The sequence below is a fragment of the Clinocottus analis genome, unplaced genomic scaffold (genome assembly GCF_023055335.1).
Source record: "Clinocottus analis isolate CAN_PGR_092001 unplaced genomic scaffold, fCliAna1.0.p SCAF_4, whole genome shotgun sequence".
In the NCBI taxonomy this organism is placed as follows: Eukaryota; Metazoa; Chordata; class Actinopteri; order Perciformes; family Cottidae; genus Clinocottus; species Clinocottus analis.
In genome coordinates, this window is record NW_027176153.1 from 17,170,824 (window position 1) to 17,194,317 (window position 23,494).

Consider the following 23,494-nt stretch of genomic DNA (forward strand, 5'->3'; position numbering starts at 1 on the left):
ATTAATAAGCTGCTATGGATGAATTCATTTCCAAATGTTTTTTGACAAACCCCTTAAGATGAAAACACAAAGTCTGCTCCATCGTCGTCTCGTACAGACCGGAAAACATTCAGAGGCATCATTTGTGATTTTGGACAATATCTATAGTCCAAAATAGACCTTTAAAGCCTTCTAATTGTGTATTCTTGCTTTGCTTACTCTTTATTTCCATAAATGTTGATAGGATGATCAAAACAAAATGGGCAAACAACTTCTGTTTTTTGTTTACCTTAGTGGGCTACGAGCATGTTTTCAAAACGTTAAGAAATTTGTGTAATGTTTTAAATACGAAAAGGTCAGGCGATTCAACAGAGATGCATTTGTTAGAGGATAATAATCTCCACTTGTGTAAAGGAAAGACAGAAATACCTGAAATAAGATACAACAACAAAAGGGTGTTTAATGATGTAATCATTTTTATTATCACACAACAAACATAGATTATGCCTTATTAAAACATCTTCAATTGTCATTAAAGGGGCCACACTAACTAGCACAAACAGCACACACGCACACACACACACACACACACACACACACACGCACGCACGCACGCACGCACACACACACACACACACACACACACACACACACACAGAAACGCAAACCTAATATTACAATACAAGGGATTATTCATTGTTATCTGGACACAGATCTGTATCATGTATTTATATGACCATATGTTATGGTAATAAATGGCAACAAAGCACTTCTTCATTCTGCTTAATGGCAGCAGAAGAATATGTGGAATTAGACCTTCAACCTGCAGACAACTGGAAGTCATTTTAATTCAAGATACGGTAAATATACTAAACGGCTGTTTCTCTGTGAGTGAATGTTTGACTCGCGCAGACTTTGCGCATTCATCAGCGCACACCGGGACGCCGTTTGGCGCTATCCGGGTTCAGGTCTGGCGTCTGGCCTTTTACTGTTCATGGTTGAATCTGAACTCAGTATCCATGACACACATTACACTTCCTCACGCGAACTGATTACAGTTTTGCGTCAAAGAGTCCGACTATTGAGTATTATATCAGTACATGTTCATGCGTAATCATGTATTTGACTACATTTGAGTTTAGTCTAGACTAATGAGTGACGTCATGTGATCCTTGTAGCTTGGCGATGACAAAGCCAAGCCTCGTTTTAAAATCCCAACACTTAACAGGTTCATTTATATTTTTCTTATACATTGCATGCATAGTTATCACACGTAAATACGAAATTATTTTTAAATTAGTGCTCTGATTAAACTCGCGTTGGTCATCTTAGACATGCCGTATTTGAAGAGCACAGTTTTCCCATAGTGGAGTTAATTCCTGCAGAGTAAAGTGCGGTTTGTTTCGGCTGCACTACTACAATTTCACTTTTGCAAGTCTTAACATCTTTATATTCAGCTCATAGTTAAAATCTCCTGTTATTTCAACTCACGTTTACTCGGTCAAAGAAAAACAAAAGAAAACACATTTTAAAGATCCAAACATCAATGACGCACATCATCATACATGACACACACAATAAATAGCCCACAACACATGAAAAACATGCATGCATTCAAATATCATTAAAAGTCATCACAATTACACGCATCACCTTTTCTCCAAAAAAACACAATACTCTCCTGCACCAAAGTCCCAAATGGTGCTTTAAAGATGTCTAATGCATTAGCGATGTTGTAGTCAGCCTGATCCATCTGCATGTGTGTATTTAACCTCCACTATTCATGTCACAGTTAGTCCAATTTGTGTTCCCCGGCGATTTCTGCACGTATGCTTCCTCGTGTATTAGTTGTGTCTTATTTGCTGTGTCGGTGCAAAAATACAGAAGACTTCAGACTTGTTTCTCAGCCTGCTAACCGACACATATATCACAGGGGTAAACTTGTGCCATGAGATGCAACAGTAACATCATCCCCTGTAATGCAATCTTTCATTTGCTTAGCCCTCTAACGAAGCTGCTCTCTGCATGCAGTCTCCTCTCTCTTGTCTTCAGCCTTTCTGTTTAATAGGAATTGTTGCGCATGCATAAAGTGGTGCTGGTTTTATGTCGAGCGAGGACCTCGGATGCAGTCTTATTAACGACACGTTTATGAACAATCAAATGGTCCTCGTTAAAATTTATAGATGGGCATAAAAACATGGACGGTCACTAGCCGAATATAACCCGCTGTAGTGGGCTGCTTATCAAGAATCCAAATCCCCTCCTCGCTTATCTCCGTAAATGCAAAAGAGGATGTGGTTGATCTGTTGAGCCCTCGTTAAAACGCTGCAAACTTAATTGTTGTTGAATGCTGCATCCCGCATTTTGAGTCCTTCTCTCGTCTGCCGAGTCTGACCTTTAATGTGTAGCTATAGTGATGGCTTCTCTTTCTACCAACAAATAAACAAACATCTTCAGGAAGTTATAATCCCTTTACTTTATCAAACGTGCTGCTGCTGCTTTGATTAAGATACCAGACGCAACACAAACACTTTAATGCTGCAATACAACCCATTGCAATAACACCGGGCTACGGATTTCTCCAGACAGAGATTGATTACACCATCAAATAGTGCCGAGCTCCGTTTCAGACGTAACGTGCGCAGGTCTGTGCTGCAACTACAAAAAGATCCACTATTACAAAGGCACGTTTTCTGGATAAAGAATCATATTTGCTGAAGTTACCTCTAAAACGTCCCAGAGAAAGATCAAAAGAGCACATTCTTTAATCCGATTTATGTGCATTGAGATCCCCGGATAAGTGGCGCATTGATCCACTGTACAATTTTTGTGGGGGTAAATATAATCACGTGCTTGTGAGTCGGCCAATAGCAGCCAGGCAAGCGTTGAGAAATAATTACCTGCCTTGATTGTTCTATGGCTAGATAAAAAAGTACACATACACTCCATATAATAATCGGATGCATGTAAAAGAGTCAGGGAGGCTTCGACATGTCGACCACGGGTCCCATAAGTAATTATTATGTGGACTCCTTGATCAACCATGACACCGAGGATCTCCTTGCTGCAGCTCGCTTCTCGGCTCCCGGTTCGCACCCAGTCGGCCCTCGTCCGACGTCCCTAGTACCGGAGTGTGCTGACTATCCTTCCTGCAGCTTCGCACCCAAGCCACCCGTCTTCTCCACATCATGGACCCCTGTACACCCCCAGTCATCAGTGGTCTACCATCCATACAGTCACCAACCTCACTTAGGCACAGACTCGAGGTATATGCGCTCATGGCTGGAGCCGATATCAGGCGCCGTGCCTTTCCATGGCTATCCGGGGAACAGCAGGCACTACGGGCTGAAGCCCGACGCCTTTCAGGAGCACAGAGCCGCCGAGTGCCTCGGCTCCGGCGGACGGACCTACACGGATTATCTGTACTGCTCATCCACTGACATGCGAGACAAGACGCAGCAGAATATCTCCTCTCCCGAGTCGGAGCTCCTGGCTACAGGGAAACATAAAGACGAGAAGCCGGAGCTTGATCCGAGTAAGTTCAATCTCCTGCAGTCTTTTACAACCGGGTGGGAGTTTTCTTTTGGGACTGTGTAACACTGATTTTTGCTTAGAGGCATTTTAACCTCCTGTATAAGGAGAAAGTATATAAGCTGTTTCATCCTACCATTTCTGCTCAGCCAGAGTCGCCTCTGCTGAGGGGAACGCGTTAGGAACTATAAAAGACAAACGCTACTAGGCTAATATTGGGGCTATAAAACCAGACGGGGTTGTAAACATGGACTTAAAACTACAGGAAGACGTTGAATTTGGAAGTCTGTTGCATCATGTTAAAACATGCAATGAGATTTTTTTTTTCTTAAAACGCGAATAACTAAAACCGACATATGAAATAATCCTATTCATCAGTAAAGGCTTTATGGAGCATTTTTACGAGCATATTTTGACCCGGTGCCACCACCACGGCACATGCAGCCCTATGAGCCGACTTTCAGTCTGTTTTTCTCTTCTTATGGTGACCCTTCTTATGAGGAAAAGCCACATTTAGGCTCTATTAGACCCCCGTATGTGCTTATGCACAATGTGCATAATAATGAGAGGATGATGTGCATATAGTTACATATGGAAAGTTGCTCTCCTCTCTGGGTCCAAAACAAATTCACATGACTCTTCGAGACAACTTGAGGAATGTAGGGACATACTAGAGGACTTTCACCACGGACCTGTAAAGGCTTGAACCACGGGCCATTTTATGGGCCAATAAAGTGAATAAGCGCATTGAGTATTTTACGACGGTGTTACTCACAAGTCAAGGGGACAAGGAAGCAAATCAGTGTAGGGTTGGATAGTCTGAGGCTGGGGATCTTTCCTCAAAATGTTTACTTTCAGTTTTGCTTGAACGCCAAACGTGTTTATGCTTTGACCTTGTTTAAAATTTTAGCATCTTGTGATGAGCCCTTGTAATAGCTATAAATCCAGAGGCACATTTTCTAAATGCTTAACACTAACGTGGTAGTTATTGGCCATTATTTCATTTTTGAAGGTGTTCCCCCTATTATCTGTATTATTATTATTATTATTATGCTTTGTACTTGCAGATAACCCTGTGGCTAATTGGATACACGCTCGCTCCACGAGGAAGAAGCGATGTCCGTATACAAAGTACCAGACTCTCGAATTGGAAAAGGAGTTTTTGTTCAATATGTACCTTACTCGGGACCGCCGATTCGAGGTCGCGAGGGTCCTGAATCTGACCGAGAGGCAGGTCAAAATCTGGTTTCAGAACCGGCGAATGAAGATGAAGAAAATGAACAAAGAAAAGAACGACAGAAAAGAACAATAATGTGGACTGCAGTCACACAACAACCACCATAATAACCACTAGTCAGATGGACAGCACAGATGTACCAAAACACACGATGAGCCCTCTCCTCCTCTTCATATTTATCACTTTGTTGGATTTTGTATTAACCTGACTTCGAGACTGACTATGTTATTTTCCAGTAGCACATTTTAGTGTCCACCATATAAGAAATTAGGAGACAATTACATTGTGCGTTCACTTCGAAATACCTTGATGTTTTTTTTTGTAAGAGAAATTAAACAAGTGCAGTTTGGACACGTTACAACTGTCTGAAGAAAGAGAATACTTGAATTCTTTTGAATTTCACCAACCCATAATTTATGATGTGAATGTTTTCTTTCATGTTAATTTCTTTTGTACACGTTGTTGTGCAGGTGTAGTATTTTGTACAGAAACAGAACATCTGCTATCGGACATGTCTGTCTTGTATTTTTGTGATAGTTGTTGCTGTATTTGTGCATCTCTTTTTTCGATTGTAACCTACGAGTTTAACAGTAGACTGTAGATATAGACCTCTGCAAATATAAACATACTCACTAAGTGCTCGTATGCTGTGTTCATTGTGACTCAACGTGGATCTCATGTGTGCGTGCGAAGACACACTGACTCACGCTCCTGCAGAGATGCCCTAACAAACAGCTTGAATCTAAACTCATTTCAAAACTGCGGGAAAGTGGAGTTCCCAAATCATCATTAGCTATATGTTACAAACAGATGGAGATTTGCTGAATAATTATGACTCTGTGTAATAATTAACTAACATGTTTTGTCGAAAATGCTGCTGAGGCCTAAATGAGCTCTGCCATCGCAAATAATGGCGAGGTCGATAACTTAACGTTGGAAGCACAGCTAGCAAGAGCACACTGTTTTCATTTTGTTTTGCATAGCTTTGAATTGGTGTCTTAATTTGCCTTTTTCAAGCCTCCGCCACCTACATCTACAGTTGTGCACATGGTGTGCACTCTCACCAAAAATAAACACTACAAAGCCAGATTTTTAGACAGGGGAAAATGTACTTTTCTCCAAGATAAAACGGTTTTTTTTGCAACTATTTCCGTCTGCTCTGTTGTTTACGGGTTTACTAATATGGGTGGTGTGCAGCCACATATGCAGTTCACTTGTATTGTACACAAAACATTATTATAACAGCACAACATAAGGCAGAGCGGTATTTGTTTTATTGCTCAAAATGTCTTTAAAAAAGTACAAAAGGTTAGTTCAGTTGTCTCATTTCCGAGAACGTATTTTAAAAAAAAATATTACCACTGAGTTATTTTTCTAAATTAATCATCTTCTTAGTATACATTGGTCGTTTTCTACGTTTGCAATCTCGAGTCTAAATTTAAACATTTCAGTGGAAAGGTGAGAAACAATTTCCCAAGTCTCGCATTTGTTTCCTGGGGGAGGCCTAAATTGCCTTTTTGTGGTGGCAAACAATGCAGACAGGATGCTGTAATTTCAAAGACTAATCCAGTGCATTTCCGCTCAGCTCGGACAGAAATGCCAGTTTTACAGCCCCTGTTGGAGCTCGGCTGTTTGTCTCAAATGCAGACGAACAAAGCAAACTCGACTAACTGGCTAGACGTCTGGGCTAAATTACTTTATGGTTTTAATGGACGGCGGTGGTGGACTCCTTCAAAGGAGAGTCTTGCGCACCGTTCAGGGGACTTTTGCCTGATGGGCCAGCCTCACCCCCCCCCCCCTCTCACCCATTCCCCTCCACCGCACACTTCATCACATGAGTGGTCTATTAGCCTACATTTAGATGGGATAAAGTCAATAGTTATTGTGCATAAATATGAGTGCTGCGGATCACTGTTATCTCTTCTAGAGAGCAGGTACAGCGGCCATGACTGGAAACAGATACAGTACCCAGAGCAATGCCCAGAGGAGACTGCAGGGATGCAGATGCAGATGTGGGATGCAGTTACAGATGTGCTGGTAAACGGCTTTCTTTCCCTCTGCTTTATTTAAGGAAAAAGAAGTGATCCACACAGTGTTTGGACAAATGGGGGGACCCGTTCGGTCTACATCACAGTGGTTTCTGATTGGTGGATTCCTTCAGGTTTATGGACACTTGTGGCCACTAGATGACGCTGTTGGTCCATGTTTTGAGAGGAGTTCGTGTGTTGAAGGGCTTCTTTACAGCTCTGTGGCTTGGCTGAGAGTGAAGAGTAAAGCTATCGATGACAAAGTGACAGATATGGTCACCCACCGCATTGTGTGGAATCGGCCGCGGAGCAGCACTCCGGAATGCAGCGCGCTGGTTGTTGTGTTGACAACCGAATGTTTGCATTCACCTTGTTTGTCCTTTATTTGCTATTTTTTTAAATTTATTTAATTGTTTTATTTTCGTCTGTCTAAAAAACGTACATTTGTATTTTAGTTCGTGTCACTTTTCAAATTAAAGCAACGCCAATATCTTTACATTTCTAACCTAATTAAGATGTTATGCTATATTGTTATGACTATGTTTTGGGGGGTTATACATATTGTGTTTCAATAAAAGAAATACGATAATTTCTCACACATGGTATAAGTTTTGACAAAGGGCAAAACATCTGCATTGAGATGGATAATACAGCAGAATGGATTTGGATTCTCTGTCTGGATTTTATTTAGTTGTTGTTGGTTTTCTTTATCGTGTTGTAAATGAAACACAACATATCAATTAAAACAGGCTACCCAATTAAAAAAAAAACATTTATCAGCAATAACACAATTGATAAACACCCAGAAGCAATATTTAAATATATACATACTTTATTAACAATTGCATCAACAATGTCAATACCAAAAATAGCAACACCATGAACAACATTTTGTATAATCCTCACATCACACAATAACATGGCAATAATGACAACAACAATGACAATAATAATAATAATAATAATAATAATAATAATAATAATAATAATAATAATAATAATAATAATAATAGAATACACACCCATTGCCAGAAGGTGTTAGCAGTGTGTTAAAAAAACAAACAGCCATCTTCTCCGTTATGTCCTTAATGTGTCGGTTGTGACGTCTGCATCAGCAGCTCAAAGTCCCCAAGAAGTGTGCAACAATGATTGGCAATCTGCATATTTATAGAGTGTGAAAGGTCTATAAATTCGCTTACTGCGCCTTTCATATTTTACGATGATGTGTATAAAACGTCAGTAACCCCACAAAAACACACTGGTATGTTTGGAGAGAGAGACCATGCGACTATTGGGCTGGGAAACATCCGATGTAAAATTTTATGAACTCCTCCACGGGGGAGATTTACTGCTTATCCTCGTCGTTTTACAGGGTCAGTAAGTGGCACCCAGTATTCACAGGTCGTGTTTATATTTGCGTGTGTCGGTATTTTACTGCGCGTAGTGCAAGTGTGTCTCCCTGGCCTTCACTCCATTACACGAGGAAGACGTTTTGTCTTATTCTCATATTTATTTAACGTCATAGCTTCACCATTGTATTGCTTTTGCATTTCTAGTGTTGTTTCACGTCGCAATTCGGTTTTCATGAACTTCACAAATGGTAAATGTTGACCACCTGGAGCCAATAAAAGCAAACTATTTTCTTGAAATTAGTGTCCAAGCTTCAGTAGAGCCTGGCAGGGCAAACGGCAACTCATAACAGTTTTATCCGTTTTTAAAGAGGGAGCTTTCTCCGCTTTATATACATCATAACCGCCATGCAAAGACAACAAACTGAACTATAAAGTCTGACTATAGTGGAAATCCACCATGTGTCATATTCTTTATATCTCAACAACACGACTCCATTGATCAGCTTATAACAAAGCTTTTTTGCGATAAACATAACATTGATCATATTTAAAGCCTCTTGGGTTGTTGCTTATGATTAGTGCAGATCCTCTCAAGGTGGATATACGTAGGGCCCACGTCTGACCGGTCGTAGGAAGATGAAGGGGTGGGGGGTGGAGAAGGGTGGGGGCGCTTGTGGTGGGGGTGGTTCGGTGGGAAGCTAAAAAAAAAAGAAAGAAAGAAAAGAGCAGCGTCTGTGACTGTGCCGGTGGAGCGAGCCAGCTTTAACCTTAGCAAACGCACATCCAAAGCACATGCCATGAGCCGGGTTTGAGCCTGCGAAGCCTGGAACACAACACCCACCGACTGCGAGAGAAATCCGATGAGAGGAACGGCTCGGAGAGAGTGAGCTGCCGTAGATTGTCCAAAGGGGCAGCGTTTCTCCCAGTTCCGGTTTGTCTGCCTGTGCGCGCTGTGCGAGTTGGGACCCTAAACAAAAGGCTGCCATCATCCTAAAGGAGATATTCTACAGCGGGAGAGCCCATCTGCTTGATGCTAACTAAACATGAGCTCCTATTTTGTTAACCCTCTTTTTTCCAAGTACAAAGGCAGCGAGTCACTGGAGCCAACTTACTACGACTGCAGGTTTCCACAAAGCGTTGCCCGCAGCCACACGCTGGTTTACGGACCCGGAGCAGCCGCGCCGGGCTTTCAGCACCCGTCCCATCATGTGCAGGACTTTTTCCACCACGGGACCACGGGGATCTCCAACCCCGGATACCAGCAAAACCCCTGCGCTTTGGCTTGCCACGGAGACGCTACGAAATTTTATGGATATGAAGCCCTTCCGAGGCAAACGCTTTATGGTACCCAGCAAGACGCAAGCCTAGCGCAATACCCAGACTGTAAATCGTCGAGCAGCTCTAACCCCGGAGACGGACAAGGCCACTTAAATCAAAACACCTCTCCCAGTCTTATGTTTCCTTGGATGAGACCCCACGGTCAGAATCATACAATTATTTCCTATTCTTTCTATGTTACCCTGTGCGCGCGCGTGTGAGTCGCTCTCTCTTTCTCTCTCTGTGTGTTTGTGTGTGTGTGTGTGTGTGTGTCTCTCTCTCTGTCTGCTCGTGTGTATGTGTGCATGTGTGCTAAATATGCCTGAGTATACACTAGTGTGTCTCTTAACTATAAAACGAATTAAGTCAGGGAACATGATGGGGCAGATACAACCTGCACTGCAGGCAGCTGCTACTCTGCAGCACATGTCCATACAGGGCTGAATTTTTGCTTTCAAAAGTGCTTTTAAACACCGAATTGTTGATCACAGCTCATGACACCAGCTCTTTGAAGTCAATTATCGTTGCCATAAGATATTTCACAAACCCAGAACGCACCAGGCGGAAGGAGGGATATGTCATAGTTTAAAATATGATGGTGCCACACACCAGTGGCGTGCAGAGTGATAGGAGGGTGAGCTGAAACACAACATGCCCCGATTATCCAGAATCCGGGTTTTAAGAGTTCGGGGGTAATTTGAACCTCAGGCCCACTGTGGCTCAGACTCATACAGGAATAATCACAAGGGCTTTGTAGATATAACCTCCATTCATGGATCGTTCTGTTCAGGATATCAGGCTACATTAACTCCACACAGGTGTAAGCTTCATTTTTATCTGCCCAGTGAGAGATTTATCAGTAGTCTGTCCCCTTCTGTTGTTACAGCGCAGTTTAATCTCACCTCCATTCTCTCATACTTTCCCCCTCTCCTTATTTGCCTCATGTGTGTGTGTGTGTGTGTGTGTGTGTGTGTGTGTGTGTGTGTGTGTGTGTGTGAGTGTGTGTGAGTGTGAAAGAGAGAGTGTGTGTGATTGAAAATCGGAACCAGGCTTGTATAGGCCCTGCTGCTAGTGAGGAAATTCATACTTGTTCCCCCTCTGCTTCTACATGTAGTTTAAATACTAATCTAAAATGCATTATTGATATGTTTGTACGGATCCTGCATCAATAAACTGATGACACTTTAGGACACTTTTGCCTTAATGTACAGACATATGAATTAATAATTTATGGTTGTATATAAATGTATAAAGATAGTATCTTCTCACACTCACCCAGTACCTCTTTAGTGTATTGTGGGTGTAACAGTCTCAGCTCCTGCAGTAAATGGTGCAAACATGTGGAAAAATACAATTACTTTTAGAAATCCCACACATGATATGAAGACAGGGCATATGTGTGTTTAGACTAACATATTTATCCATCTCAAACTTCGGATTTGGACTTTCCCTGCTCATTATGAGTAAATGGGGAAAAGAGATGGAGTCTAAATGAAGGAGCTGGATGATTAGTATTCATGCGAAGGGGAAAGAAGCAAATGCTGAATTAATTATAAGTCATCGTAATGATTTTTTTTTTATGGGGGACCGTGGTCAGTCCAGCTAACCTCTGGCTTTATTTCATCCAAGCCCCAGGAAGACGGAATGGGAGGCAAACCTACAGTCGTTACCAAACTCTTGAACTGGAGAAGGAGTTTCTCTTCAACCCTTACCTGACCCGCAAGAGAAGGATCGAGGTGTCCCACGCCCTGAGCCTCACCGAGCGGCAGGTGAAGATCTGGTTTCAGAACAGGAGGATGAAATGGAAAAAAGAGAACAACAAAGACAAGTTTCCGGGTCAGAGAGGAGAAGCTGAAGCCGAGGCCGAGGCCGAGGCCGAGGAGGAAGGAAACGAGGACGGTGAAGTGGAAGAGGCGGAAGAGAAAGAAGCGGAAGAGAAAGAAGTGACCAAGGAGTGATTTTATGGTCCTTTTTATGGTTATATGGCTGAAAAAGAGAAAAAAAGAGAGGTCCCATAAACAGAGGAAGAGTCACACGGAGGCAGAGAGCGTCAACTTTATGACCATCCTTTCATTTTGTCAAGAGGGAACAGGAACCCCTCTCATATCACAAATAGACAAAATTCTCCCGTCTCACATTATCCTAACATGAGTTGCATTTGTATTTTTCTGTAGAAGCTACACACGCTTGTAGCATACTTCATTTGATAGAACAGTCGCCCTTGCAAAAAAAAAAACTAAAAACGCATGTTAGATGAAAAATGGCATAGCTATGTTTGACAAATTTGCTTTTAATAATAACTGTATCAAAAGCATAGCCAAATAAGTTCAAAACATGACCAACGCCGACCTGTGTTGTAAATAGATTATAGCCTACATTTAAAAGATCATGGACGTCATTTGAGAGTGTAGGCCCATAACTTAGTAGTGAGTGTTCAAACATCACCGCAGCAGTTACATCGGCTCTACCGGCCTGTGTATAAACCACACGTTTTATTATTCTAATTGTTACTGTTACTGTTTTACTCGTTTTCATGTGAATGGCCGAGACAAAGATAGCCATTAGCTCCTCAGACATCTTTTTTTCTAGGATTACCAGGGAAATGCAATCGTTTGAAATCCTTTGATGCTACCTAAACCTGGGGGGAATTGCAATAGAGATTTCTAAATATAGAGATTTCATATGGTTTTAATTTTAAAAGTGTTCTATATCCACCTTATATTATTAAGTTATGTACGTAGCATTTACCCAATATACAATATACACTTGTTGAAGACAATTTGTGAGTCTTGGGAAGACAATTAGCTCAAAGCCAAGCAAACAATTTTGAGACTGTACCACGGCACTACCTAAACTCAGAGCTTTGCCTTTGCTGAATTTATATTCCTCACTTGTGGCATCGCTCTGATTCGATTGCAAGCTATTTCCCCAACAACTAAAACTGCCTATAACGCACATTTACTGTGTAGGATATTACCTGCTACAATTACAAGGATTTTAAAGTAAGGGATTTTTTTTTCTTTTAATGTGCTGGTGACATAGCGTAGTTGTTTTGCACTGAATATAATCTTTATGTACGTCTTGTTATATATTGATGTTAACAATATGCTCGTTTCCTGGTGTTTCTCCTGTGAAAGACGGAATTGTGTGTCCCCGCGCCATTGTTGATGTAAAATCACAAATAAACAAGATGGCTCACAATCATTTCTGTTTTCTTTAATATTGATTTTACAGCCTCGGGTTTACTGCAATGATTTCCTCTCCTCCCACCCTTCTCCCTCACACAAATATAAATGAGTCTCATATACGTGGAGTGAAAAAAAAGATGAAGACTCATTCACTCTAATATGCAGTTTAGTACACATTCTGTCCACCTTCTCTGCTTTTCCCTCAAACGAGCGACGCACGTCGGCATGCCGTGGAGACTTGCGTTTCATATATAGAAGTCATTTGATACAAACAATCACATCATTCAATAAGCAAATGGCTAAACGTGTAACAGTGTTGATGCTCTGATGATGCGCTCCACACATTTACTGGCGGCGGCCGGAGGGAAGAAGAGGTGCGGCATATTGAGTAGCTTCTGGATTAAAGTTTGTCTAATTTAAACTTTCCAACTCATTCGATTAAAAAAAAAAAAAAAAAAAAAAAAACGCCAGAAGTGCGTTTGCAGACGGATCTCTCCACCTTTTAAGGGAAAGATTGCGAGTCCCATTCACAGCGTGCGTTCTCTCCAAAGCCTGAGTCGTGTTTGATTCATCCTCTTAATAAGAAACTTCCTCTCTTCAGGGAGGATACCAAGCTTTCCTTAATGAATCTTGGGATGAATAATGGCTGTTTGAGATGATATGAACAAACATCTGGCGTGGTGTTAATAATCAGACTAAATAATGGCAAAGCATGAGGGAGGCTTTATCTGTCTATACCATGCAAGGTGCTGTGTGGAACCTGGTGTCCATGCAGACAAGCCTCCGGAACGCCTCAGAGCGATGCAATGAAAGCGGATGAGAGGCCAAGTGCAGGTAACACCTTGTGTCTTCTCTGCTGTCCAGCTGCTGCTTTTACGATGACTGTTTAGAATAAACCAAGTTTTAAAGAGTAGTCAAGTTAAAAAGCTGAGTATGATTGCAGTGCAGGCACTTTATATGTGCAGCAATGTAGGTCACTTCTAAGGATGTTACAGTAAATACAATAGCCAACTCGCTCGATTCTATTCTATTAAATCTAATCCTTCTCTTTTTATAGCATGTAATTTGATCTCCACATCCATCTCCTGTTTGCAAGAGAAATCCTCCCGCATTTCACTGAAAGACGAACTGTGTTTTTTTTTATTTGAAGGGACATAACTTATATTTTGTTTACAACTTGAATGTTTTATTAGAACTGCATCTCTAGACTAAGCTACAATGCCGCCACTCTGTGTCATGCAGCTAAATTATTCACAATTGGTGGCTCGTCTGTAGCTTGTGTGTCTTTTATCCGCTCAGTTACAAGCTCTTTGGAGCAAACTGAAGTCAACCATTCCCTGTGTTTGAGCCACTGTGTATCAAAAGTTATCACACAGCTGTAAGGTGAAAGTGCTTATTTAGTTATCACTAACTCTAATTCAAAATGTTGAATTAGGTTTCGGCTTGAAAGTATATATGAGATTCGAGAAATCAAGGCCTGACTGAATATTTTTAGACAGAAATACACAAAATTAACAAAGCTGCACTTTTAAAAAAAATTCTGTTTCTTTAAAAAAAGAAATTTTGTACAACCAACTTACAGATGAGCATATAGGAGCATCATTTATTCTGTGCACTTGTTAAAATTAATATGGCTAACGAATATAATCCAAACAAATTCTCGGCTTTGCTGGCTGGCTTTCGATCACATTGTATCCGTAATAAAAGGCTGATTGCTTGAAAACGGCTTTATAATTTCAAGCCAAAGTCCGAGCAGATACTACAAAAGAAAATAGGGATTTAGAGATCCTCCCTTTAGGGGTTCTCCCTCAATTGTGTCTTGTATTTTTTTTAAATGAAACAATGTCCATGCAGGGTGTTTATTCTTCTATTTACTTGCGTGTAGTCTTTAGAAAATTCCGGATGTGTCTTGAAGTCACAGCTATTCTGCTCCACGGATGGGCCCATTGTGGCGTGTACTTTTACCACAGGGTTGACATAACCCATAAAGTTTAGTGTAGCTGCTGTAAACTTTATTGGCGGTGTAAAGGGACGGCTCGGATGGGTCTGCATCTTTTGTTTGTCTGAGCCGAGGCTCAGTGTGGAGATCACGGCCTGCAAGGACGAGGTGCACCTCATCCAAGTATGTAACTCACGTTTCTTTAATTCATTTGGTGTGGGGAATTCATTTAATTCGTTACTGATATTACGTGCCATCATTTTCTTTAAAAGTCAAAAAAGCGAGAGGCATTGCTCCAGTGAAATATACAAGCTATAACCTGTGAGGCTCAAATTACGTTATTTCTTATCTATTGTTCTCATCTTATACCGTCTCACCCTCTTTTCGATGTGTTCCAATGCAATACATTTGATGGAGATGAAGACATTTCATTGTGAACGCAGTGGTCGCCTTACGTGCTCCTTATTCCTCAGATATACAAATGTATATTTGTATTTTCAAATGCGTCATGTTCTCCTTCTCTGCGTGTGTTACTCATCGACTGTGTTGAAAGTTTGAACCAGCTTTACAGTGTATATTGGTTGCGTGTCAGGTTGGACATGTGCCGTTGCGTGTGTGTGTGTGTGTGTGTGTGTGTGTTGTGTGTTCTTTGCACGCACCACCTTTCCTGCTTTTCAAGTTTAAAATAAGCTTCAGCCACTTAGTTCAAAATGACAATCTCCATATTACGCATGCACCTGGGGCATCTAGTTGATGTTTGATGGTAACAGTGCAACGTGATATCTGCTTGCTGTCATATTATCCATCCCGAGAATTAGTCAGAGAGGGAGAGAAAGAGAGAGAGAGAGTGAGAGAGATAGGCCCTAATATGGAAGTGTTTAGCTAATTGAAGTTTAATTAGACGTCTCTCTCGCCATGTCTCTCTGCACCTCTCTGTCTCCCCTCCCTCTATTTATCCCTCACCCTTTTATTTCCCATTTGTGCGTTGGCTTGGGTACATCATGGCAGACAGCTTGCCCACCAGGAGAACTGTCATATCATTTTTGAAGCACGTCTATTTTGTAACAAATAGGGAATCCCATCATTGCATCTCCAAATCGTGTGTCCGTTTTTAGTTGTGTGCAATCGAAAAAAAGCAACGCGAAAAAGATGGGTGCAAACATTCCTTGGTTGTTAAAGGGAGAAATTTACAGCTGAGTAATAAAAGTTTACGACTGAATCCTTTCTGCGATTGGCTGAGGCGAGCCACGTGGCACACGCTCTATGAACATGAACTTTATGCTGTTGTCTATTCTCTGGTCCTTCCCTTGTATCAGCAGCAGACTACGCTGGGCGTAGAAACGTCTTTTTTTCTTTTATTTATTCTAAAATACGGCACTGATATGTTGGCGCAGCTCCGCGTGATATTCATCCGACTTCCGACTCCCTGACACAGGGATCTTCGGGACAGTCGCCGCCTCTATACCAGCCGCTGCGATTATCCCCCCGGAGGTAATAAAACCGCGACTGGGAAGGGAAAAGGAGCCAGCCAGCCTGCTAGAAAAGACTCTTCTCGGCAGGCAGACAGCCTGCCTGCGCGAGCTCGCATCGGCGGGATGGGAAGACGCTACGCAGGAGATGTGCGCTGTGTTGATATTCCTCACTCGCCATCGTGACCCCTCAGCTGCTATATGTTGGACCACAGGCACGCTACAAACTACGGAGAGCCCGCTGGGGTAAGATCACAGACATCCCTGTCACTCTTTATTCATGTTTTTATGCGGGGTTTGACAATCACCGCGTGGTTGCTGAGTTGAAATGATGCGAGCGACTGAGCGAGTGAGTGAGTTGTGCATTCTGACCTGACCTGTAGCCTGAGAGGCTGCTGATGCCCAGAGCCACTGGCAGTGCGCCTCACTGCTGGAGCAGCACCTGCGTGTGTGCCACTGGCCGCTTTGGCCTACATCAGCGGAGCATTTTAGAGATGCTGTGCCAATGTGTTGCAATAAATTGCGGACTGATAGTAAACTTTGTCATCACTCACAGGCCCTACTGACCAGGCAGAGACAAATTACATCCATGTGCTCTAATTATTTCTTGCTGCCATAACTTGCTGTCACTTGTTATATTCAGCCTCTGCCATGGGCCTGAATATTATGTGCAATTTCACGCACGCCACACAAACACACACACACACACACACACGTGCACGCCTGCACACACGCGCGCGTACACTTGCCACGGTATGCACGCGCTGACACGCCATGTAAATCGCGGCAGTGCCCCCTAGTGATCAGAAGGGTTGCTTGTGGAAGTGGGCGGGTACTGAGGCTTGTTGTTTATGGCTGCTGGTTCACTGCGGATGTCAGCTGACCCAGCTGAGACGCGGTTGCCAGCAAGTAACCGCACGTGTGTTTCTGAGTGTTCGATTTGTTGTTGTCACCTCAGAGGATGAAGGATCGGTCTGTTTCATGGTTTCCCACTCATGTATTAAGATGGGGATGTGTTATCAGGTATTGTGACATAATTACTGACGACATTATGATGAGCAGCAAGAGATTTTATTCACACCATTCGCAAAACATCATCACAAATATCCTCAGTATCAATCAACACCATCAGTAATAACAGCACTTATTTAACAGGGCTGCCGTTATAATTGAACTGCGTGTAGAGGACATCATACATGCATGGTGCCAACTTGTGTTGAATGATGAAATACACTCAATTATTTCCAGCATTTTGATTAAAACACAACATCTAGCCAGATTATTTTTTTTAATAGTCCCAGTATGTGGATCAAATGAGACTGAAACCATCTTCACGTGTGTGAGAAGGCAAACACTTCTCACGCAAATATAAAAATTGTTAATAGTACTAAATCGACCTTACAGTTCAAAGCTAAATATATTACCCATAAAGTGATTTCATGTGTTTCTGTCCCCCGCTGAAGCTCAACGGTCTTTGCGCTTCAATCCTGTCAAACGTAATTACTGGCAAAGCCTGGAAGCCTTGAAAGTCTTATAACCTACTGTTACACACGTTGTTTGTTTTTCCCTTATGAAACATTGCTCCTTCAATGGTTCGTGACCGCTGCTGCCCAATGCTTTGCCTGCAGAGAGAGGGAGAGGGAAAAAAAGGGAGAAATAGAGAGAAAGAGAGAGAGAGAGTGTCCATTTAATCCATGACGTTTGGGTTGTTAGGTAAATCTTGGTTTAAAATAAGAGGGGAAAACCACAGTCTATTGTTTTGCCCTGCAGTGTTTTTAAAAGCAGAGATAGGTTCGCATAAAACTCCATGAAGTCATGAATCTGTCCGCATCACCACATTTAGAACCTCACTTACAAATCCCGACAGGGCAAAAATTTTGCCTACTAATGGTCATAATTTATGATGTGTGGATCAACATGCGCTCATTGGGCAACAGCTTCCTGAGTGCTTAACGAGCATAAAGTCGAACACTTCCGGACATTAATTGGGCTAGCCAGCGATGGTAAAGTGCTTATAGAAGGGCTTTACATTGTTAGTATGTGAATTACTCCTTATTAGTAAGGTTAGAAGCGGGGGAGAAGAAAAGGGCATCAGGGGCAGACCAGACTTTGCCTCCCTCGCTGTGTTTTTAATCATGGCTGATCATGTAGAAATTTTACAGGTCCCGTATTGCTAATTGTGAGTGATGTTGTGCCGTTGGATATTGATGTAAAAGAATGCAAAAGAGAAGTTATAGGTGCATGGACGTGGATGGGCCCTGTTGTATTGCAGGGGAGCAGGCTGTTAAAGTTAGGCCTTCAGCAGAAGAGCCAATTATAGTGCACATTTAAAACCGATCCAACCTGAGAGTTACTAACCCTCTAACCCCGGCAAATAAAATAATACTAACACTAATAGAAATAATCAGAGGAAGCCCTGCCGCTCATGATCTATTGCCATTAGTCTTCCTCTTCATTGCGCATTCACCGTAGATAACTACTAACTACAAATCAAGAGCACATCGTATGCATTAATTAATTATTAATGCTAATTAATAATATCCATGAATGGTATATAGTACACGGCTATACATTTATCATTTTTGTCTGAGCCTTTCTGGGTTCTTTCGTTCATCTCCAGTTCAAATATCCTTGAAAAGATCGTGGAAACGTGCACCAAACGGCGCCTTTCCTCCCTGCATCAAAAGCCGTGCACGTGGTTTGCCTCACGGGCCGCAATAAAACACTAAAACACGAGGGAAAGAATGACCTTTCTAATTCTGCACACTGGCACAACCTCTGCTGCATTCCTTCCTCTCAGTCCACACATTGACTTTAGTGTTCAGCCTTTATTTACAACCTACAGTTTATGGAGCAGCGTGCTTTTTTTGGGGTTGCGGGTGGCTGTGAATAACAATTAAGGGAAATGTGTGTTTCAAAACCCAAATATATAAATATATTAGAAAAAACATTGAGTTTGAAGTGAGACATTTTAATTTTTGGAAAAAATAGTTAAATTATATCAAGAGCACGGGGACATGAACAGAAATTGTTGACAGTAACACAGACCTTCACACATCCGTGCACATGCTGTTTCTAACACCGTGAGCATGACAAACGTGGACTGACAATCACAAAATGTTTCACATTTGGGGTTTTGGGACTCCTTTTGTTCAAATCGAAATTATTTGGCTGTTAAAGTTGTAAATACACGTCGTATGTTTAGATGTTCTTATGAATGAAAAGTACTTTATTAATCCCCAAAGGGAAATGTGGGTTTGATAACATTGGTAATGTTTATAGGCTGAATTGGGACTCTCTGTATTTTAACTCTGATATATATCTCTGTCCCATCATCAAGTGATTCGATCAAAGAGAACATGAATAAAATAAACCAGGACAGCAGGAGTGGATCATTGCAGACTCCAACTTTTGCGCTTCATTTGCCTAAAATTTGTGCCACGCGGATATCACATATGGCCACGAATAAGGTGAAGGGAAACTTTTATTGCACCAGCGACTTCCTTCTCTTTGTTCTTGTCTCTTTTATGGGCTATTCAGGATCCCACACAACAAACCAAACAGTGTTGCACGTTTAGGCTGCGAGTATTCACCCTATTGAAGAAATCAATGAGGTGCACCGATAGGTTGCGTTTGAACCGACATTTTCAATAACTATGGATTATTTTCTTGGTTTATAGTATGGCCAATGCAAATAGCGAAGATAATGAGAATGATATTATTACCAATGAATATATGAAGTTGTATTTTGTATGCTTTGTAAACGTCTTTTTTTATTTAAAAAAAATGGTGGTGTTAAAACGACGTTTTTAATCAGCATCACGGAAATACATTTAATTATATTGATCACATAAATCAGAGCAAGTGAAGCTGGTCTCTTGTATATAATACATGTAGCATTTTACGCATTTAGTTGCAGAACATTTCGTCCTGACAAACGCACAAGACATGCTCATTTTTTTTCAAGAACACCTCTAAAGTCATTTCCAAACCCATAATTTTCTGCTGAGATAATTATCGGTTCCTCTTTCTCTTGTGTGACGGAGGAATGTCGAAGTATGACCAGAGCAGGAAGAAACGACGTCTGTGCGTAAATCTGAAATCCTACTGCTTATTGTGATGATTTAAAGAGACTGTACCTGCTATCAGCTCAGAGGGAACACCGGGCACTGGCCTGTGGAGGGTTTGGTCTGACGTGTGCTGGACAGTCGCATAACTGATTAGTTTTTCATAGAGAGTGCGTGGCCGCAGTTGGACGCAGTTCTGTGCTAGCCAGTCCGATCTATACGCGCTGTTTCCTTCGACTTTATGCCTCCACGTGCTGTGCAGTGCTTTCATGTGTGAGCCTGGGAGATTGCTGCTCGCGTTGCAGGGCTTTGCTGCAGAGATAGTTGTTGGTGTGCTGGGGAACGTCACTTGTTTTATTGCCCTCACAGAAGAGAGACCATAAACGCATTCTTACCACCTACACCCTCCCCCAGTTCCCTGCAAAAGCATTGAAATTGCTCACATGCCAGATAATTCATACACAATGGAAACATTAACAGTGTGCTGGAAACTCGTCGATATGGCTGAGATAAACAATAAATGGCAATATTCGTGTTAGTGTTAATACAAAGAGGTGCTACGTCCTGCGGGGTGAGAGCATGTAGATATTGAAGCCCATCGCTGCAGTGGTGTTGTGGAAATAAAACTGTTTTGGAAACACACACACACACACACACACACACACACACACACACACACACACACACACACACACACACACACACACACACACACACACACACACACACAAGCACAAGCACTCAATATAACAGAAAAAGGGCTTTTCTTTCTGTTTCAGTAAATTGATTTAATAGTTGATTTCCTGCATTATTTACCTCCTTTGGGGTTGTGTATATGTATTTTTATGCAAACGTCCCGCTTTGCTTTGAGTGTGATCACTGTACTGAATGACATTGCCCACATTTCGCATCATACTTCTTTCCCAAACACCACATATTGTTCAACTTCAAGTCAAAAACGTCTCATCCAGCCGAGCTTATAGTGTGCCAATCAAAGTCTGCGTTGTGTTTATCGGCATTTAGCACTAATGTTCCAGCGCTGAGCTAAAAGCTACAGTTTCTCCTCAACTCCTGCCTCTCAATTGGTGGAGAATGGTCAGCTGACGTTGTCATATTGTCTCTCACCGAGCCAAGCCTCGGCTATAACACTCGGGTTTGTGCGTCTTAACCGGAGATTGGAAATTAATAATATTGAATCCTCAAAGTAGCCCGCGTCCAGTTAGAGAAGCAGAAAGTCGGGAGGAAAAAAGAAGACCTTGGAGAAAGGTGTGGTTGGTTGACACAGACGGGAAGGAGATTTACTGAGAAGGAGATTGAAGAGAGACCGATAAAGAAGTGGGGAGAGTTGGAGAGAGGGTTACGGGCAAGGTATGAATTCTTATTTCGCAAACCCGTCGCTCTCCTGCCATTTATCCGGTGGTCAAGATGTTTTGCCTAACGTTCCCCTAAACTCCACCACCTATGACACAGTGAGACATTTTTCGTCGTACGGCGCCGCTGTGACCCAGAATCGGATATATGCACCTTTCTACTCTCCTCAAGATAATGTCGTGTTTGGGTCTGGCAGAGCCCAGTATGAATATGGATCAAACGTGTTTCTTCAAGACAAGGACGTGCTCCCCAGTTGCAGACAAACAAACATGGGACTCAATACACAAAGCCACATTGCTCAAGAGTACAGTTTGGATCAAGGAAGAGCAGGATCGCAGGACCAGAAAGCCAACATCCCGATCTACCCGTGGATGCAGCGAATGAACTCACACAGCGGTGAGTTTTACTACGACAAATAAATTAAGGAAATGGGCCAGTTTTACGATATGTCTTACCAAGAGAGTAAGTTACTTTTTATGGCCCCATAAAACATTACTGTATCCCCTCGACTTGTAGATGGGCCTTTGCATGTGCAAACAAACAGCTTTCATATTAAGAAAGATATAGTAGCCATAACCAGCAGCGAGAGACACAGAGAATGCATTATGATGCTTTTATTATTTTAGATAATAAAGCTAAGATGCCCTTTGAGAAGGGGGTTTGTCTTTCAGTTAAAATGAGTTTATTTTTCTTCGTGGATTTGTAATACATTTAGGATTCTGACAACGAGGTAAAACTTGTGCTCAACTGCTTCAAAGTGTTATTCGAGCACATGGTTTTGTGTTTTTCAATGTCAAATGTGACTTCGATTCCTCCGCGATCCAATTAGTGACTTCACTTTTTATTTCAGCAGGAGTGGGCTACGGGACAGACAGACGCAGAGGACGTCAAATATACTCTCGCTACCAAACACTTGAGCTGGAGAAGGAGTTTCATTTCAACCGCTACCTGACCAGGCGCAGACGCATCGAAATCGCAAACGCGCTTTGTTTAACGGAGCGGCAGATCAAAATCTGGTTTCAGAACCGACGTATGAAATGGAAGAAAGAAAGCAACCTGACCTCCACGGTGACTGGAAGTGAACAGACAGCAGCCTCTCCGGAGGAGGAACGTACTGGCGCAAATGAAGAACAGAAGGATGAGGACAAGAAGAAAGAATAGTAGGAAAAAGAAGAAAAAAGAATGGGGAAAAAAAAACACCTGATGACCATTTAAACCCAACATAACTACCTAAAAAAATATCTATATGGACTTGAGAGCGACTTCACTGCATGCTGGCTACCGCAGCTCTCCCACTTATATTCCATGTTGACCACAGGAGTGTTGAGCCTTCGAAATCCAGATTATTTCAGCCACAGTTTGTCCCCCTGTGACACTTTGGGGTGCTGATTTTGTTTTATTGCAATGTCACACTTGTATTGTGAAAATAAAAAGAAGTATTCATTTCTACGTTATTTCTCATGCCAGTAAAATCTGTGTATTTATCCCCCCCACACTCCATCCATCACTGTGAACTCTTTGATCGCCTCACAAAATACAGTGTTGGTCAGACTTTACTCAATGTTGTACATGCACATTCCACGGAGGGAGAGGACCGGGCGGACTCTTCATTTCATCACAGTATTATAGGCCTACTTGAATCATCCGCCGAAAAGTGTCCTGCACAAACATGAAACTTGCACGGCCATGGACCACAGTCCACACACAAACAAATGAAATGCCTGTATATATTCAAAATAACACTATACTATGTAAATCCAGTAAGGACTTATGTGCATTTAGCCGCTTTGATAGACGCTGCATAACATAAAATTGCGCTTAGCCCCCTTTTTTTTGTTTATCGTTTGACACAATAGGCTTTTCATTGTGAAACAGATTTGTACACTATGTAATTCTTCACTTCAGTTTGGGAGTTACGAATTCATGTTTTGTCATAATTGTGTATCATGCAATAAAATATTTGCAAAGATTTCACACTCGTGCTGTGTTTTTGGGAGTGTTTCACTTTGTGAGACAG

The 23,494-nt window shown here is 41.9% G+C and overlaps 3 protein-coding genes across 4 annotated transcripts; all 3 read left to right on the forward strand.

The window, feature by feature from the left end:
- Nucleotides 1-2,970: 2,970 nt before the first annotated feature.
- Nucleotides 2,971-5,298, forward strand: hoxc9a (homeobox C9a). The gene is made up of 2 exons (XM_068597684.1): nt 2,971-3,514; nt 4,578-5,298. The coding sequence occupies exons 1-2, from the start codon at nt 2,971-2,973 to the stop codon at nt 4,820-4,822; spliced, it is 789 nt and encodes a 262-aa protein (XP_068453785.1). The 3' UTR covers nt 4,823-5,298.
- A 3,603-nt stretch (nt 5,299-8,901) lies between these two features.
- Nucleotides 8,902-12,620, forward strand: hoxc8a (homeobox C8a). The gene is made up of 2 exons (XM_068597540.1): nt 8,902-9,605; nt 11,073-12,620. Exons 1-2 carry the CDS (start codon nt 9,170-9,172, stop codon nt 11,399-11,401), a joined length of 765 nt encoding a protein of 254 aa, XP_068453641.1. The 5' UTR covers nt 8,902-9,169; the 3' UTR covers nt 11,402-12,620.
- An 8,689-nt stretch (nt 12,621-21,309) lies between these two features.
- On the forward strand, nt 21,310-23,342 carry LOC137800448 (homeobox protein Hox-C6a). 2 transcript variants are annotated; one of them, XM_068597657.1, is made up of 2 exons: nt 21,310-21,873; nt 22,328-23,342. In XM_068597657.1, the coding sequence occupies exons 1-2, from the start codon at nt 21,477-21,479 to the stop codon at nt 22,636-22,638; spliced, it is 708 nt and encodes a 235-aa protein (XP_068453758.1). In that variant the 5' UTR covers nt 21,310-21,476; the 3' UTR covers nt 22,639-23,342. The 2 variants fall into 2 exon arrangements, with proteins under 2 accessions (XP_068453758.1, XP_068453759.1); XM_068597658.1 differs by having other exon boundaries at nt 22,331-23,342.
- The last annotated feature ends 152 nt before the right edge of the window (nt 23,343-23,494 follow it).

Coding starts and splice junctions, on each gene's coding strand:
- hoxc9a (XM_068597684.1), top strand. CDS start 2,971: ATGTCGACCACGGGTCCCATAAGTAATTATTATGTGGACTCCTTGATC. Junction 3,515..4,577: donor GAAGCCGGAGCTTGATCCGA/GTAAGTTCAATC, acceptor TTGTACTTGCAG/ATAACCCTGTGGCTAATTGG.
- hoxc8a (XM_068597540.1), top strand. CDS start 9,170: ATGAGCTCCTATTTTGTTAACCCTCTTTTTTCCAAGTACAAAGGCAGC. Junction 9,606..11,072: donor TCCTTGGATGAGACCCCACG/GTCAGAATCATA, acceptor ATTTCATCCAAG/CCCCAGGAAGACGGAATGGG.
- LOC137800448 (XM_068597657.1), top strand. CDS start 21,477: ATGAATTCTTATTTCGCAAACCCGTCGCTCTCCTGCCATTTATCCGGT. Junction 21,874..22,327: donor GCGAATGAACTCACACAGCG/GTGAGTTTTACT, acceptor TTTTTATTTCAG/CAGGAGTGGGCTACGGGACA.